Here is a 14,999-nt window from a genome sequence, read left to right as displayed (position 1 = left end):
CTTCTTCAATCCCCCAATGCCTCCAGAACATCAGAGTGTCACATTATTACATACCATTGTCCTGCAGCCAGGGGGTCAGGCATCAGTGCATTCCTTGGATGTGTGGGGGATGGGGAGGGGCGGCCCTAAGTGGCGCCGGCTGGTGCATTTATTTTCAAAAATCTGCTGCTAGCCTGTGCGGGACGGAGATGTGGAGAGGGGCGGTCCCAAGCGGCAATGTGTGGAAGGTGGAGAGGGGCGGCGCTGGCTGGCACACTTCCCTGCAAAGCTCTGCTTTGCTGCTAGCCTGTGCGGGACAGATGTGTGGGAGGTGTAGAGGGGCGGTCCCAAACGGCAATGTGTGGACGGTGGAGAGGGGCAGCGCTTGCTGGTAAACTTTCTTGCTAGCCTGTGCAGTGCGGGGATGTATCGGAGGTGGAGAGGGGCGGTCCCAAGCTGTAATGTGTGGACAGTGGAGAGGGGCGGTGCTGGCTGGTACACTTCTTCTTTTTTTTTTTTTTTTTTTTTTTTGCAAAGCGAGCCTGTGCGGGGCAGAGATGTGTGGTCCCAGGCAGCTGCATATTGAACTGGCCGCACTGCGAGTTTGTGCGCGGGGGGAGGGGCGCTGGATACATACCCGATACAGCACAGCCCTTTCCATAATCGCACTGCTGATAATTTCACTCGCCAAATGCGAGCAGGCGAGTGCAATTTTTGAGGGCTGTGTATGTATATGTGTGTGTGTGTGTGTGTGTGTGTGTGTGTGTGTGTGTGTGTGATCTTTTTATACTATTTTTATTCAATATTTTACATTTTATAAAGATATTTTGTGTTTACTTAATTGAACTTAGTTGTTTTTGATTCCCCATGTGTCTCCTGTGAAAGCAGCTTGCCTTTGACTGGTATTCTGTTTATGTAGTGGGTTGGCCTAAATATTTATGTAGTCTCAGCCAATCCCTGGGGGAAAATGCCCAGTCAGTGGCTGAGGAGTGCATAAAGAGTCTGGGGTCTGGAACAGCAAGGTTCTTGTATAGGAGAAGTATGGCTGAAGTATGCAGGAGTTCACCAAGGTCCCAGCTCACTGAGAGCTGGGAAGCCTGTTTTCTGCAAAGATCTGGAGTCAAATCAAGGGGATTCACTGAGGATCTGGCCTGGAGATTCACAGGAGAATTGTCGGGCCAACGTTGGACAGAAGCATCCAAGAATACAGGGATATCGTGAGTATAGGCCTGAGTGTAGGATCCTAGTGACTGTTCACTGCTCTAAACCTTTGAGCATCTGCTCCAGTGCTGCTGAATTGGGACCTTTTTACATTTCTTGGACTTCCAGGGTTGCTTGTTCTATTGCCTGCCAAGAGGGGAATTATATCGAAGAGTGTAAACGAGGCAAAAAGTGTCCTGGTTTCTTTGTGCACTAAGTTCAGAGTATCCCAAAGCCCCTCCTGCATCCTAACCAAGTTCAATGAGCATTAAAGGAGAAGTACAGCCAAAGCTCATTTGGCTGTACTTCTCCTGTGGATCACAGGAGTGCAGTTCGTTCGGCACTCCTGTGACCCGTTGCTGACATCACAGATGATCCAGACTCCACGTTATCGCAGCTATGGAGTCGGAGTCCGCCTAGATCCCTGGACCGACACCCGGCTCAGGCTCTCAGCGAGCCACTGAAAGCCTGAGCCTGATGCTCTTGCCCCCTCCACAGCTCAGCACTTCAGCGCTCCAGTGAGCGAGGAAGGCACAGAACAGACAGCTGTAACTGACAGCTACCAGCTCTCTGCTCTAGGAACTGAGCGATCGGCGGTGCTCGATCGATTGGCTCTCAGTGTAGAGGCGCCAGAGGACAGATGCAGCATCAGACTGATGCTGCATCCACCTAGGTAAGTATGAATAAAAAATTTTTAAAAAATCCTTTTTTTAAAGCCTAAAAAGGCATTCCCTGTCTGGTCACTGAGTTGTGAGACTGTCTGAGTTGTGTGCCTGGCTGCATTAGGCCTCATGTACACTGCTGCTGCTAAACGGACTTTTAGGAGCAGTTGGGCATTTTTTTCAGCTGCTCCTGAACTCTCCTTCTATGTTATCTTATCAATACATGTACACAGGGTCGTTTCTAGGCAGTTGAGTTTAGAGGCCTTTTTGGAAAGCAAAAAAATTAGTTCAGACGCTGAGTTTAGAGACATTTCAAGCGTCAAACGCGGTAACTGGCTTTTTAGCTGTGTTTCGTTTACATGCGTATTTCATTTTTGGCTATTTTAAAAAAAAATTTTTTTTTTTTTTTTTAAATGCTTCTAAACGCAAATGCGGCAAAACGCAGTGAACCGCCGCTAAATACGGCATGTAAACGCAGCAAAACAGACATTTTAAACATGGGTTATTATCTGTCACGTTAAATCGTTCAGGAAAGGTTGTAAAAAATGTCCCGTGTACATTAAGCTTAGGGGTCAGCACTACACTAAAAATTTCAAAGCTCCTCTGTCTCTAGAAGCATAATGAAAAACTGTTGCAGGTGTAAAGTGCCACGTAGACATACCTACAGCAGCTTCAAAAAGCCTGCAGATAAGACCAGATACCTGGTCGTTCTGATAAGCAAATCTTTGACACTTCCGTATAAGAGCTTGTCACTACATCCAATCATATTTTGGACCATAACTGCATTGGGCTTCCTTACTGGCCAATAGGAATATTCAGTAGGCAAGAAGGGATGGGCAAGCTTTAGGAAGTGTCAGATCTTTAGAAACAGTCTCTCTGTAAGCAGAAGAGGGGACCCAAGGAGTATAAGCCTGTGAAAGAAGCATGTTATACTTAAAGCGGGAGTCCGGCAACCAATCTTCTTTTTTTTTTTTTTTTTTTTTCTTTTTTTTAGGTCATTGAGACACTTTGCTAATCACAAAATAGTACTCACAGCTGGGGTGTAATATTTCCGCCTCTGTCTGTTTTCGTACTGAAGAATAACTTAAAAAATGTGATGCCGGCTGTTTCCATCTTGCTTGTGGGCATGTGAAGCCCACAAGCATTGATTTCCGGGATACGGTGAATGCTGTTCATTCACAGCTTGTTCACATGCATGATCATTGTTTCCACACTGAATCTTGGGAAGCCTGACACTAAGCTCCCAGGAGACAGTGCGGTGCCGGGGAAAGGCAATAAACACGCCTACTCCCATGGGAGGAGAGACAGGAAGTGCCACAAAAAAGTACAATATAAAGGTAATTACAGCGATAAAAAAAAATTTCGTGCGACATTTGAACATCTATGCAATTTAACTGAAGGGGGTAAGATTAAGTTAAAAATTTGAGTGGAACCCCGCTTTAACATGTCCAGTGGCTTCCTGGTTTGTAGAAACATTGTGCACATGCAGAGCTCTGTGTGCCAATATCCCACACTTCCAGGTGTTTGGATTGGTATGTTCCCTGCTGGCTGCTGTGGTTCCTCCTAATGACCATACAGTATCTCGCAAAAGTGAGTACACCCCTCCACATTTTTGTATATATTTTATTATATCTTTTCATGTGACAACACTGAAGAAATGACACTTTGCTACAATGTAAAGTAGTGAGTGTACAGCTTGTATAACAGTGTAAATTTGCTGTCCCCTCAAAATAACTCAACACACAGCCATTAATGTCTAAACCGCAGGCAAGAAAAGTGAGTACACCCCTAAGTGAAAATGTCCAAATTGGGCCCAATTAGCCATTTTCCCTCCCCGGTGTCATGGGACTCGTTAGTGTTAAATAGTGTTGATATCGTTCTCACTCTCTCATACTGGTCACTGGAAGTTTGACATTGCACCTCATGGCAAAGAACTGTCAGAAACCATGAATCAGACTGAGACAGAAGTACAGTTAAATCACACTTGTTTAATAATAATAAAAAAGGTATACAGAGTAAACGTAGTCAAAACATAGCCAGAGTTCAGGAATCGGAACGGATAGTCAGACAAGCCAAAACGTCAGGGAGCCAGAGATGAGCGTAGTAGAACAGCAAGCAGGATCAAGAGCCAGAAGGAATGTCAGCCAAGTAAGTCTTTAACAGGAACACAGGAGAGCGTCTCTAACCACTTACGGACCATTGCACGCCGATATACGTCCTAAGTATGAAGAGGAATATCGTTGTTATGGCAGCATCTAGCTGGCTTAACTCTGGTATCCTCTTCTTCGGCCGACGGTCTGCTTTCTTTCAAAATAACTCAACACACAGCCATTAATGTCTAAACTGCTGGCAAAAAAGTGAGTACACCCCTAAGTGAAAATGTCCAAATTGGGCCCAAAGTGTCAATATTTTGTGTGGCCACCATTATTTTCCAGCACTGCCTTAACCCTCTTGGGCATAGAGTTCACCAGAGCTTCACAGGTTTCCACTGGAGTCCTCTTCCACTCCTCCATGACGACATCACGGAGCTGGTGGATGTTACAGACCTTGCGCATCTCCCCCTTCTATATGAGGATGCCCCACAGATGCTCAATAGGGTTTAGGTCTGGAGACATGCTTGTTCAGTCCATCACCTTTACCCTTTAGCAAGGTCATCTTGGAGGTGTGTTTGGGGTTGTTTTGTTGGAATACTGCCCTGCGGCCCAGTCTCCTAAGGAAGAGGATCATGCGCTGCTTCAGTATGTCACAGTACATGTTGGCATTGATGGTTTCTTCAATGAACTGTAACTCCTCCGTGCTGACAGCACTCATGCAGCCCCAGACCATGACACTCCCACCACCATGCTTGACTGTAGGCAAGACACAATTGTCTTTTGTACTCCTCACCTGGTTGCCGCCACACACGCTTGACACCATCTGACCCAAATAAGTTTATCTTGGTCTCATCAGACCACAGGACATGGTTCCAGTAATCCATGTCCTTAGTCTGCTTGTCTTCAGCAAACTGTTTGCAGTGTTTCTTGTGCATCATCTTTAGAAGAGGCTTCCTTCTGGGACGACAGCCATGCAGGCCAGTTTGAGTGTTTGGCGTATGGTCTGAGCACTGACAGGATGACCCCACCCCTTCAACCTCTGCAGCAATGCTGGCAGCACTCATACGTCTATTTCCCAAAGACAACCTCTGGATATGACATTGAGCACGTGCACTCAACTTCTTTGGTCGATCATGTTGAGGCCTGTTCTGAGTGGAACCTGTCATGTTAAACCGCTGTATGATCTTGGCCACCGTGCTGCAGCTCAGTTTCAGGGTCTTGGCAATCTTCTTTTAACCTAGGCCATCGTTATGTAGAGCAACAATTATTTTTTCAGATCCTCAGAGAGTTCTTTGCCATGAGGTGCCATGTTGAACTTCCAGTGACCAGTATGAGAAATTGAGAGTGATAACACCAAATTTAACGCACCTGCTCCTCATTCACACCTGAGACCTTGTAACACTTATGATTCACATGACTCCGGAGAGGGAAAATGGCTAATTGGGCCCAATTTGGAGATTTTCACTTGGGGTGTACTCACTTTTGTTGCCAGCGGTTTAGACATTAATGGCTGTGTGTTGAGTTATTTTGAGGGGAAAGCAAGTATACACTGTTATACAATCTGTACACTCACTACTTTACATTGTAGCAAAGTGTCATTTCTTCAGTATTGTCACATGAAAAGATATAATAAAATATTTCCAAAAATGTGAGGGGTGTACTCACTTTTGTGAGATACTGCATGTCACTACTGTGTTCTGCGGCGACCAAGGGTCAGCAGGAGGAACCACAGCATCCAGCAGGGGGACATGCTATTTGACACACCAAAGGAGTCACAGTATCGGCGGCACTGGGAGCCACCTTTTACAGTGCCTTGTAAAAGTATTCATACCCATTCAATTTTCATATTGAATATTCATTCAATTTTCCACATTTTGTAATGTTACAACCAAAAATGTAAATGTATTTTATTGGGATTTTATGTGATAGACCAACACAAAGTGGCACATAATTGTGAAATGAAAGGAAAATGATAAATGGTTTTCAACATTTTTTACAAATAAATATCTGAAAAGTGAGGCATGCATTTGCATTCAGCCCCCCGGAGTCAATACTTTGTAGAACCACCTTTGGCTGCAATTACAGCTACAAGTCTTTTTGGGGATGTCTCTACCAGCTTTGCACATCTAGAGAGTGACATTTTTGCCCATTCTTTGCAAAATAGCTCAAGCTCTGTCAGATTGGATGGAGAGAGTCTGTGAACAGCAATTTTCAAGTCTTGCTACAGATTCTCAGTTGGATTTAGGTCTGGACTTTGGCTGGGCCATTCTAAGGACCCCTTTCACACTGGGACGTTTTTCAGGCTCTTTTGGGCTAAAAATAGCGCCTGAAAAACGCCTCCCCTGCAGTCCCATTGTGAAAGCCAGAGTGCTTTCATACTGGGGCGCTGCACTGGCAGGGCATTAAAAAAAGTCCTGCAAGCAACATCTTGGGGGGGGAAGTGGAGGAGCAGAGTATACACCGCTCCTGCCTATTGAAATGCATGGGCGGCGCTACACTGGTGCATTTAACCCTTTATTCGGCAGCTAGCGGGGGTTAAAACCGCCCCGCTAGTGGCTGAATAGTGCCGCTAAAACGATGGTAAAGCGCCGCTAAAACTAGCAGCATTTTACCGTCAATCCCCGCCTGCCCCAGTGTGAATAACGCTTTACACATGAATATGCTTTGATCTAAGCCATTCCATTGTAGCTCTGGCTGTATGTTTAGGGTCGTTGTCCTGCTGGAAGGTGAAACTCCAGCCCAGTCTCAAGTCTTTTGCGGACTCTAATGCCCTGTACACACGACCAGTTTTCCCGTTGGAATAAACTCTGAAGGTTTTTCCAACAGAGTTCCGACGGAATTCTGCTCAAGCTGTCTTGCATACACATGGTCACACCAAATTCCGACCGTCCAGAACGCGGTGACGTACAACACGTAGGACGGGACTAGAAAACGGAAGTTCAATAGCAAGTAGCCAATAGCTTCTGTCTCATACTTGCCTTAGAGCATGCGTCATTTTTGGTACGTCGGAACAGCATACAGACAAGCGGTTTTCCCGATAGGTATTGGAACCAGAAAAATTTGGAACATGTTCTCTTTCTAGGTCCATCAGAATTTTCAAAGTAAAAAGTCCGATGGGGCATACACACGATCGGAATATACAATGAAAAGCTCCCGTCTGACTTTTTCTGTCAGACATTCTGCTTGTGTGTACACGGCATAACAGGTTTTCTTCTAAGATTGCCCTGTATTTGGCTCCATCCATCTTCTCGTCAACTCTGACCAGCTTCACTGTCCCTACTGAAGAAAAGCATCCCCACAACATGATGATGCCACCACCATGTTTCACAGTGGGGATGATGTGTTCAGGGTGATGTGCAGTGTAAGTTTTCTGCCACGCATTTTGCTTTTAGGCCAAATAGTGCAATTGTGACCAGAGCACCTTCTTCCAGATGTTTGCTGTCCCCCACATGGCTTCTTGCAAACTGCAAACGGGACTTATGGCTTTCTTTCAACAATGGCTTTCTTTTTGCCACTCTTCCACAAAGGCCAGATTTGTGGAGTGCACGACTAATAGTTGTCCTGTGGACAGATTCTCCCACCTGAGCTGTGGATCTTTGAAGCTCCTCCAGAGTTACCATGGGCCTCTTGGCTGCTTCTCTGATTAATGCTCTCCTTGCCCGATCTGTCAGTTTAGGTGGACGGCCATGTCTTGGTAGGTTTGCAGTTGTGCCATACTCTTTCTATTTTCAGATGATGGATTGAACAGTGCTCCGTGAGATGTTCAAAGCTTTGGATATTTTTTTTATAACCTAACCCTGCTTTAAACTTCTCCAACTTTATCCCTGACCTGTCTGGTGTGTTCCTTGACCTTCATGATGCTATTTGTTCACTTAGGTTCTCTAACAAACCTCAGAGGTCTTCACAAAACAGCTGTATTTATACTGAGATTAAATTACACTAAGGTGGACTCTATTTACTAATTGGGGGAATTCTGAGGGCAATTGGTCCCGCTAGATTATAGTTGAGGGTATGAGAGTAAAGGGGGCTGAATACAAATGCACGCCACACTTTTCAGACATTTATTTGTAAAAAAAAAATTGTAAACCATTTATCATTTTTCTTTCCACTTCACAATTATGAGCCACTTTGTGTTGGTATGTAACATAAAATCCCAATATAATATATTTACGTTTTTGGGTGTAACATGACAAAATGTGGAACATTTCAAGGGGTGTGAATACTTTTTCAAGGCTCTGTAATTAAGATAAGTTAAATTGTATACTTGATCTCTACATTTGCAAAGTCCAGAAATTATTTTTTTCTAAAATTAATTCAGGACAAAAGGGTAGAGCTTCAGTATTCAGTTAGGCCTAGGGCAGCAGGATGGCTAAATGCAGCCCTTTATAGAGCAAGTTCTATTTAATTTTCCCCACGTTTGTTCATCAGCCATGTATCTGTAGTTTCCCCAAATATCGACAATAGAAAAAATAATTCATTCACACTAGATAACGATAAAGATTGAGAAAGTAAAGCCACAGTTGACATACTCTCCCATAACGGTGTGTGCTGGGGGTTTTGTTTTGTTTTTTTGGGGGGGGGGGGGACAATTTACCTTGTTACACCAAACTGAATGAGAGGACGCTGTGAGGAGATTTTACAGATTCACAACGAACATATACGTTTTGTGATGTCTGTATGTCCATCTTCAATGCATGTCTTGTGAAGTCCAGTGTAGTTTAGTGTAGATGCTGTGCGATCTGTTTGAGAGGATTATACCTGATCCTTTATGTAAAGAAGGTCATGACCGCTTTGCATCTGTCTATAAACAGATTCATTTTTACTTCACTTCATGTCACTGTAGGTTTTCTTCTTTGTTCTTCCTCTTGTGGTCCTTTTGTATGTCATCGTGGTGCCATTGTCACCCTTGCTGTAAAATAAAAAAAAATCCAGTTACATTTTGGGAATTTATGGGAAAGTGCTAATGATCTCTCAGAGCCCATTCACACAGGGGCAACTTGGATCCGACTTCAAGTCGCCCCAAGTCGCCTCAAGTCGCGCTACATGAAAAAATCAATGTAAGTGAATGGATCTGTCTTAATGCACACTACTGCAGTCGCTCCGACTTCAGAAAAGGTTCCTGTACTACTTCAATCCGACTTGAAGGCAACTTGTACCCATTGATTTCAATGGAAGTTGCTTCCAAGTCTGATCACTGTTCATACTGAGGCAACTTTACAGGAAGCAGAAAGGAAACAGAAAGTAATTTCCTCCACTAAACAGCCAGCCCCCTCCTTCTCACACACAGCTGATAAGCTCTGATTGGCCACTTGTAAAGTTCCCTGTCCTGGAGGCGACTTGAAGTTGTGTTGTAAGTTGCCCCAAGTCGTACTGTGATTCATACTCAAGTCGTGTCCAAGTCGCCTCCCAAAGTTGCGCTGGAAGTCGTGTTGCCCCTGTGTGAATGGGCTCTCAAGGGTTCACTTTTTTTCCCCAGAAATTTTGCAATTGCAAACTATACATATAAACAACTTAAACATAAAATCACTGGCAACCAAACTTTTATTATTTTGTCAGTTTCAACTTCCATTATTCCATTGCATTCTGCTCAGCCTTGTTTTTTGGGCATTTATTCATTTAATTGCTGGTACATTTTAGAGGCAGTTAAAGTGTGATGTATGAGATGTAGATGTCTGTAATTCTACTAAGGAATTGGTTGTTAATAATGCAATGTGCACTAATTATCATGCATACAAATGCCTGGGAGGCTTGGCTTGCATAGTAATGTGATATATATTTTTTCCTATGATGTGTATTAGAGATGCAGAAATATTGGTTTACGTCCAACATTTCTGTTGATTAGAAAATACTCATCAGTCCAGCTACAAGGTAGAGATCAGCTTTCAAGCAAAATGTGCCATCACAGTGTAATGGTTGCTTGTAAACATGATATTTATTCCCCACTGGTGTGTGTGAGTGCTTATTTTTTTGTATTTCCTAAATCCACATTTTTTTGGAGGGCCTATGAATAAAATCTAGACTGTAAGATAGTTGTCTTCATTCTCTATTTGATTGATTGTAGAATAATGCAAACTAATTTGATTTTATTGTCAATTATTATTCTCATGTATTTATGTGGTATAGAATCTGGTGTGTTTATCATTTTTACAATAAAGATGCTGCCGTAACCGTTACATTTTATTATTTTCTTAAAGCCTTCATTGGCAAGTGTTCCCTGTCTAGTTTGTCTGCCCCTGCTGTGGAGTATCAATATAAAATAATTGAAATTCTTCATAATGTTTGTGGCAGGTGGGTGGACCAAAGAATTTATGTGCAAAGATCTTGTTTTAGGAGTCTTGGATGTACAGTATATGAGTTGTTGAGAAGTTACAACCACCATCATCTGTCCAAGAACTGAAATAGGAGTTTGTGTGCACTGCAAAATTGAAGCTCTAGGCAGTTCTAAAAGACACACAATACACTTTGTTCTGTATTTGCTATGACCTAATTAAAGGCATTTTTTCATGAAAGCAGTGTACATACCTGTATTTGAGCTGGGGTAAGACTCTCCTGTCCCATTACAGCCAAGCTCAGATGTGGAGAGGAGATGCAGCACAAGGAGCCAATCAGTTGTGCTGCAGTTATCATTAGCTAACAAGGGACATGGAGAGCAGAGTGACATAGATAAGCTCTTCAGTTTGCTGCTAATTTCACTACCAGTCACAGGCTGGGATATTTGAAATATATATGAACCCTTACATTGTAAAACAACCCACTCAGTTATAAATACAAGTTCAAGTCAAAACTTGTGTGTCTATAAAAAAAAAAAACTTTTTTTTTTTTTTTTTTTTTTTTTTTTAAGGTGATCGCATAATCTCTGTTCTCAGTTTCATAAGCATCTTGGAGATCTAGGGGTGGAAAAAGAGCAGTCTTCTGTCCTCCGTCTTCATAGTGAATGGCTGGGGGGGGGGGGGTCGGGGGGGGGGGGTGCCAGCACAAGTCTTGGCTATTGGAGGACAGGCAGGCTGTACTCCCACCACAGCCAGAAAACAGACCAGGCTAAGATGGTTGTTCTCTCGTGCCTAGTGTGATCAGTTTGAAATAGGAAAGCAGAGGGACTGGCAGGATCACCAGGTATTTCACACATAGGGAGCAATACAAAGGGAACAGGATACTTTTTCATACAAGTACATGGTACAGGAGACACATATCAGGAACAGAAAATGTTGGGATATCACATATTCCTTAACTGCAGTGTAGAAAAATCAGGTCTCCGGCTCTGCAAGATAGAGCAGTGCTTTGTAAGCAATAGAGCAGTATGGACAGAAATAACAGATTCTTTGGCAGGTAAAATGGCTCTTGTATACTTATGTAACCATCTTTGTATTTAGCAGTTCGACTAATATTCAGCTTTCTAGGGTGTAATATGGGACATATTTAGCTTAGCGGTAGTAGCATTTTGACTGGCGTTCAGCTTTCTGGGGTGTGATATGGGAGCCGTTTAGCTCAGTGGTAATAGAATTTTGTAGTAAGGCCAAGTCCAGGCCGAACTGGGGTTTTAAGGCTTACCACTTTTATTGCAAATGGAAAAGTTCACAAAGCGGTTGCCCACGCAGGAGATTTTTACCAGCAAAACAAGTAACAAAAAATACCACGCCACCTGGCTTTCTTCAGCAGCACCGCTGCTCTTGTCACTGGTCCCTCAGTCCATCTTACCTAGCTCTCCTGGCTTTCGAGGCTTTCCTTGCTTACTCAGTCTGTAGTTACAGCTCCCTGCTGTATGGGCCCAACCCTGGCCTCTGAATAAAGGATCTCCTAGCATCCTGGGCCCTCTTACTCCTCCGAGACTTAGATTCTCTCAGTCCCCTGGACTCTCCTAGTCGTCCCACCTCTCCCAGACCTCCAGATTCGCTTAGCTGCCTCAACCCTCCTAGTCCTACAGACATGGAATCTTTCCTCCAGAATGGAGTGCTATCTCTAGAGTAGAGCACCTCTGTGCTCAGGAACACATATCTGTCTCCAAATAGGAGCTCCGAACTATGCCCAAGCCAATTATTATAATGACTGTGCACACTCAGCCTGCTGGCCTTTTGAAAAACCTGGAAACTGGGTTGGAGATTTATTCCCTCCCAAAGCACTCCAAATTCTCCAAACTAAGGAGTCCAATCCAGGAATACCAAAATACAGAGAAAACTGTAAAAATTGTTTTCTCTGCTCATAAGAAATACCCTAGAATCCTGCACTCTGCATACATGCAAACCCTGTGCTCATTTTACAAGCATTTTCACAGTGACAGGGCCTATGCAGCTGGCAGCAGACCCAAACACTGAGCATACTCATGAGTCGAATGGATAAAATGTGTAAGAGGAAAGAGGTTTTTGTTTCACATAGCCCCATGCTATTAATCATGTTGAATTTGCTTTTTAAATACATTTACATTTTTAGAGCATATACAAAAAAAAATTCTAATTTTTTGTTCCTTTTTTCAACAGATATAGACCGCCTGCTGTCTTCTTCAGAATGACCTCGCCTCAGTGGATAGCCGTAAAACCAGTGATGACACATTGCTACGTACTGTACAAAACCAGACCACGGAAATCAGTATGGTCCTATGTGTGTCTATGTGCTTCTAGATTTCAGCACCAAACAACCCCTAGCTACTAATAGATTGCTTAGATGTCTAAAGGGAACAGGCAGAGTCATGTTGTCTTGTTCACCAATTCATCCATATTAACCCGCATGGTGTGGGCTCCTTCTAGAACTTCCACTCCTTGTTGCATTGCATCGTCTTATAAACCAGACAGCGGCTGGACAAAAATGTCTGCAGAGTGGTTGACTGACTGGACCTGTTTACTAAGAGGACTTCGTGACCTGATTGCTGGGTGCATCCAAGCTGTGCGTGACTGCAATACCTTCGCCCTAACTACCGTTGTCTGCCTCTTATTGTTGTTTGCATGGTATTGTTACCGAGTTGGTAAGGACCAACCCCGTTCTCCCTTTGCCACTGTGAATTTACTCATTCAAAGTTCAGAAGCCAAAGGCTTGCAGAATGGGTTTGCTTATTGCCACTCACGTGAGTGTGTACGTTGTACCCATAATGAAGGACTGAACCAAAAACTCTATCATAATCTGCAGGAATATGCCAAAAGGTACTCCTGGTCTGGCATGGGCAGAATTCACAAAGGCATCCGCGAACAAGGTCGTTATTTAAACGACAGGCCATCTATACAAAAGCCAGAGCTTTTCTTCCTTCCTGATTTACCAACCATGCCCTATTTTGCGCGGGATGCTCAAAAGCATGATGTGGAGCTGCTAGAACAGAACTTTGCCACCATCCTCAGTGAATTTGAAGTCATCTACAAAGCCTTTTCAAACTGCGGCATGCCTCAAGGTTGGAAATTAAACAGTACTCCAACTGGGGAATGGTTCACATTTTATTTAGTCAATCAAGGTGTGTGCATTCCTGCCAATTGCAAGAAATGCCCACGGACGTATCGCTTGCTTGGATGTCTTCGTACCTTCATTGGCAACAATGTGTTTGGGAATGCTTGTATATCTGTGCTTACCCCGGGAACAGTCATAACAGAGCATTACGGGCCCACCAACATCAGAATAAGATGCCATTTAGGTATGCATTTTCACTCCACATTCCTTAATTTCTTTAATATTTGAAGAACCAAAAAAAAATCTTTATGCTACTGCTGATGGTGAGGGTTATTTTTATTAATATATTATGGTGGTTGACTATTTGCAACTCACTTCAGTTTTGGAGCGTAGGTCATTCATGTCAAAACTGAAGTATAACTGCAGAGAAGCTTGCAATGCAAGGTATATTTCTGTAGCAATTTTAATACAGCTTAGAGACTGTAAATTTTATAGGTAGCAAACACAAGATCACTAAGGTTCAAATCATGGGCAATGAAGAATATCCTTTAAAGAGTATCTAAATCTGAGAACAAAAATTGTATGTATTGTAGTTTACCAGTCTTTTAGATGTACAGTAGTTAAAAAATTAGTTTTCTTTTTCAGTTTTTTTTTTTTTTTTTTTCTCCTGTTTTTTACCTGGTGAGTCTACCAGTAACACACTTCCTGTCCTACAGTGACAAAGCTCTCTCACTTTACTGTATCTATGGAGAAGCAACATTGTCACAGGAAGTGTATTAAGACTTCAGGCTGAAGGTTTTTTTAACCTTCATCCATTCTATGCATGAACATAAAAAAAACCTTCTCTGTGAAGCAGCCCCCCTAATACTTATCTGAGCCCCGTTGTGATTCAGCGATGTGCTTGAGAGCTGTGGCTCTCCAGGGACTCTCCCTCCTCATTGGCGGAGACAGCAGCGGAAGCCATTGCCTGCTGCTCCCGCTGCTGACATTCACAGACAGTGAGCCAGTGAGAAGAGAGGGAGCAGGCCAAGCCACGGCTCTGTGTGTGAATGGACATGCACAGCAGCGGCTCGGGAGCAAGCTGCTTGGTTGCCCCCATTGCAAGCTGCTCGGTGTGGGTGCAGGAGATAGGGGCCAGGAGTGCCAGCGGGGGACTCAAAAAGAGGAGGATCGGGGCTGCAAAACCGCTGCATAGAGCAGGTAAGTATGACATGTTTTTTTTTTAAATAAAATTGTCTTTTAAAATCACTTTAAGTCTATTCCCACCCACTTTCTAAGCCCTATACTAATTACCCTGTAAAGGAAAGATATGTGTACTTACCTAATCTAAGGATACTCTGGTCCGGCCATATAATCTCCCCAGTGGCCGGCTTCCAGAAAGAGGAGAAAGCAGTGACAATGGCTGAAGAGACTGGGTGGTGAGGTCACCCATAGAAATACTCTGGGTCATCTGTTGTCCACTGTCCCTCCTCTCCCCTGAAGCCGGCACTGGGAGGCAATCCTCTAACCGAACTGGAGTGCCCATAGATTAGGTCGAAGTATACACATTTTTCCTTTACAGACTAGTTAGTATAGGGCTTAGAATAGGGGTGGGAGTAGGTTTAGTCATAGAATGGGGGTTGGAGTAGGTTTAGGCTTAGAATTGAAGTTGGAGTAGGTTTAGGCTTAGTCAAGTTTTGACCAGACTTCAAAACCTAGGACA

At 43.6% G+C, this 14,999-nt stretch overlaps 1 protein-coding gene across 4 annotated transcripts in view; it reads left to right on the top strand.

Annotated features, from left to right (window-relative positions):
- Positions 1-14,999, top strand: part of ASPHD2 (aspartate beta-hydroxylase domain containing 2) — a 163,455-nt gene that overhangs the window by 124,363 nt on the left and 24,093 nt on the right. For all 4 annotated transcript variants that reach the window (XM_073629401.1, XM_073629393.1, XM_073629379.1 and 1 more), the window contains one exon: positions 12,406-13,541. In XM_073629401.1, the coding sequence (XP_073485502.1) occupies positions 12,590-13,541 (952 nt within the window). In that variant the 5' untranslated portion in view covers positions 12,406-12,589. The remainder of the gene's footprint in view (positions 1-12,405; positions 13,542-14,999) is intronic.

Source organism: Aquarana catesbeiana, linkage group LG01 (assembly GCF_042186555.1).
Source record: "Aquarana catesbeiana isolate 2022-GZ linkage group LG01, ASM4218655v1, whole genome shotgun sequence".
Taxonomy (NCBI): Eukaryota; Metazoa; Chordata; class Amphibia; order Anura; family Ranidae; genus Aquarana; species Aquarana catesbeiana.
The sequence above is the reverse complement of the archived record's forward strand: the minus strand, read 5'-3'. Positions and strand labels throughout refer to the sequence as shown.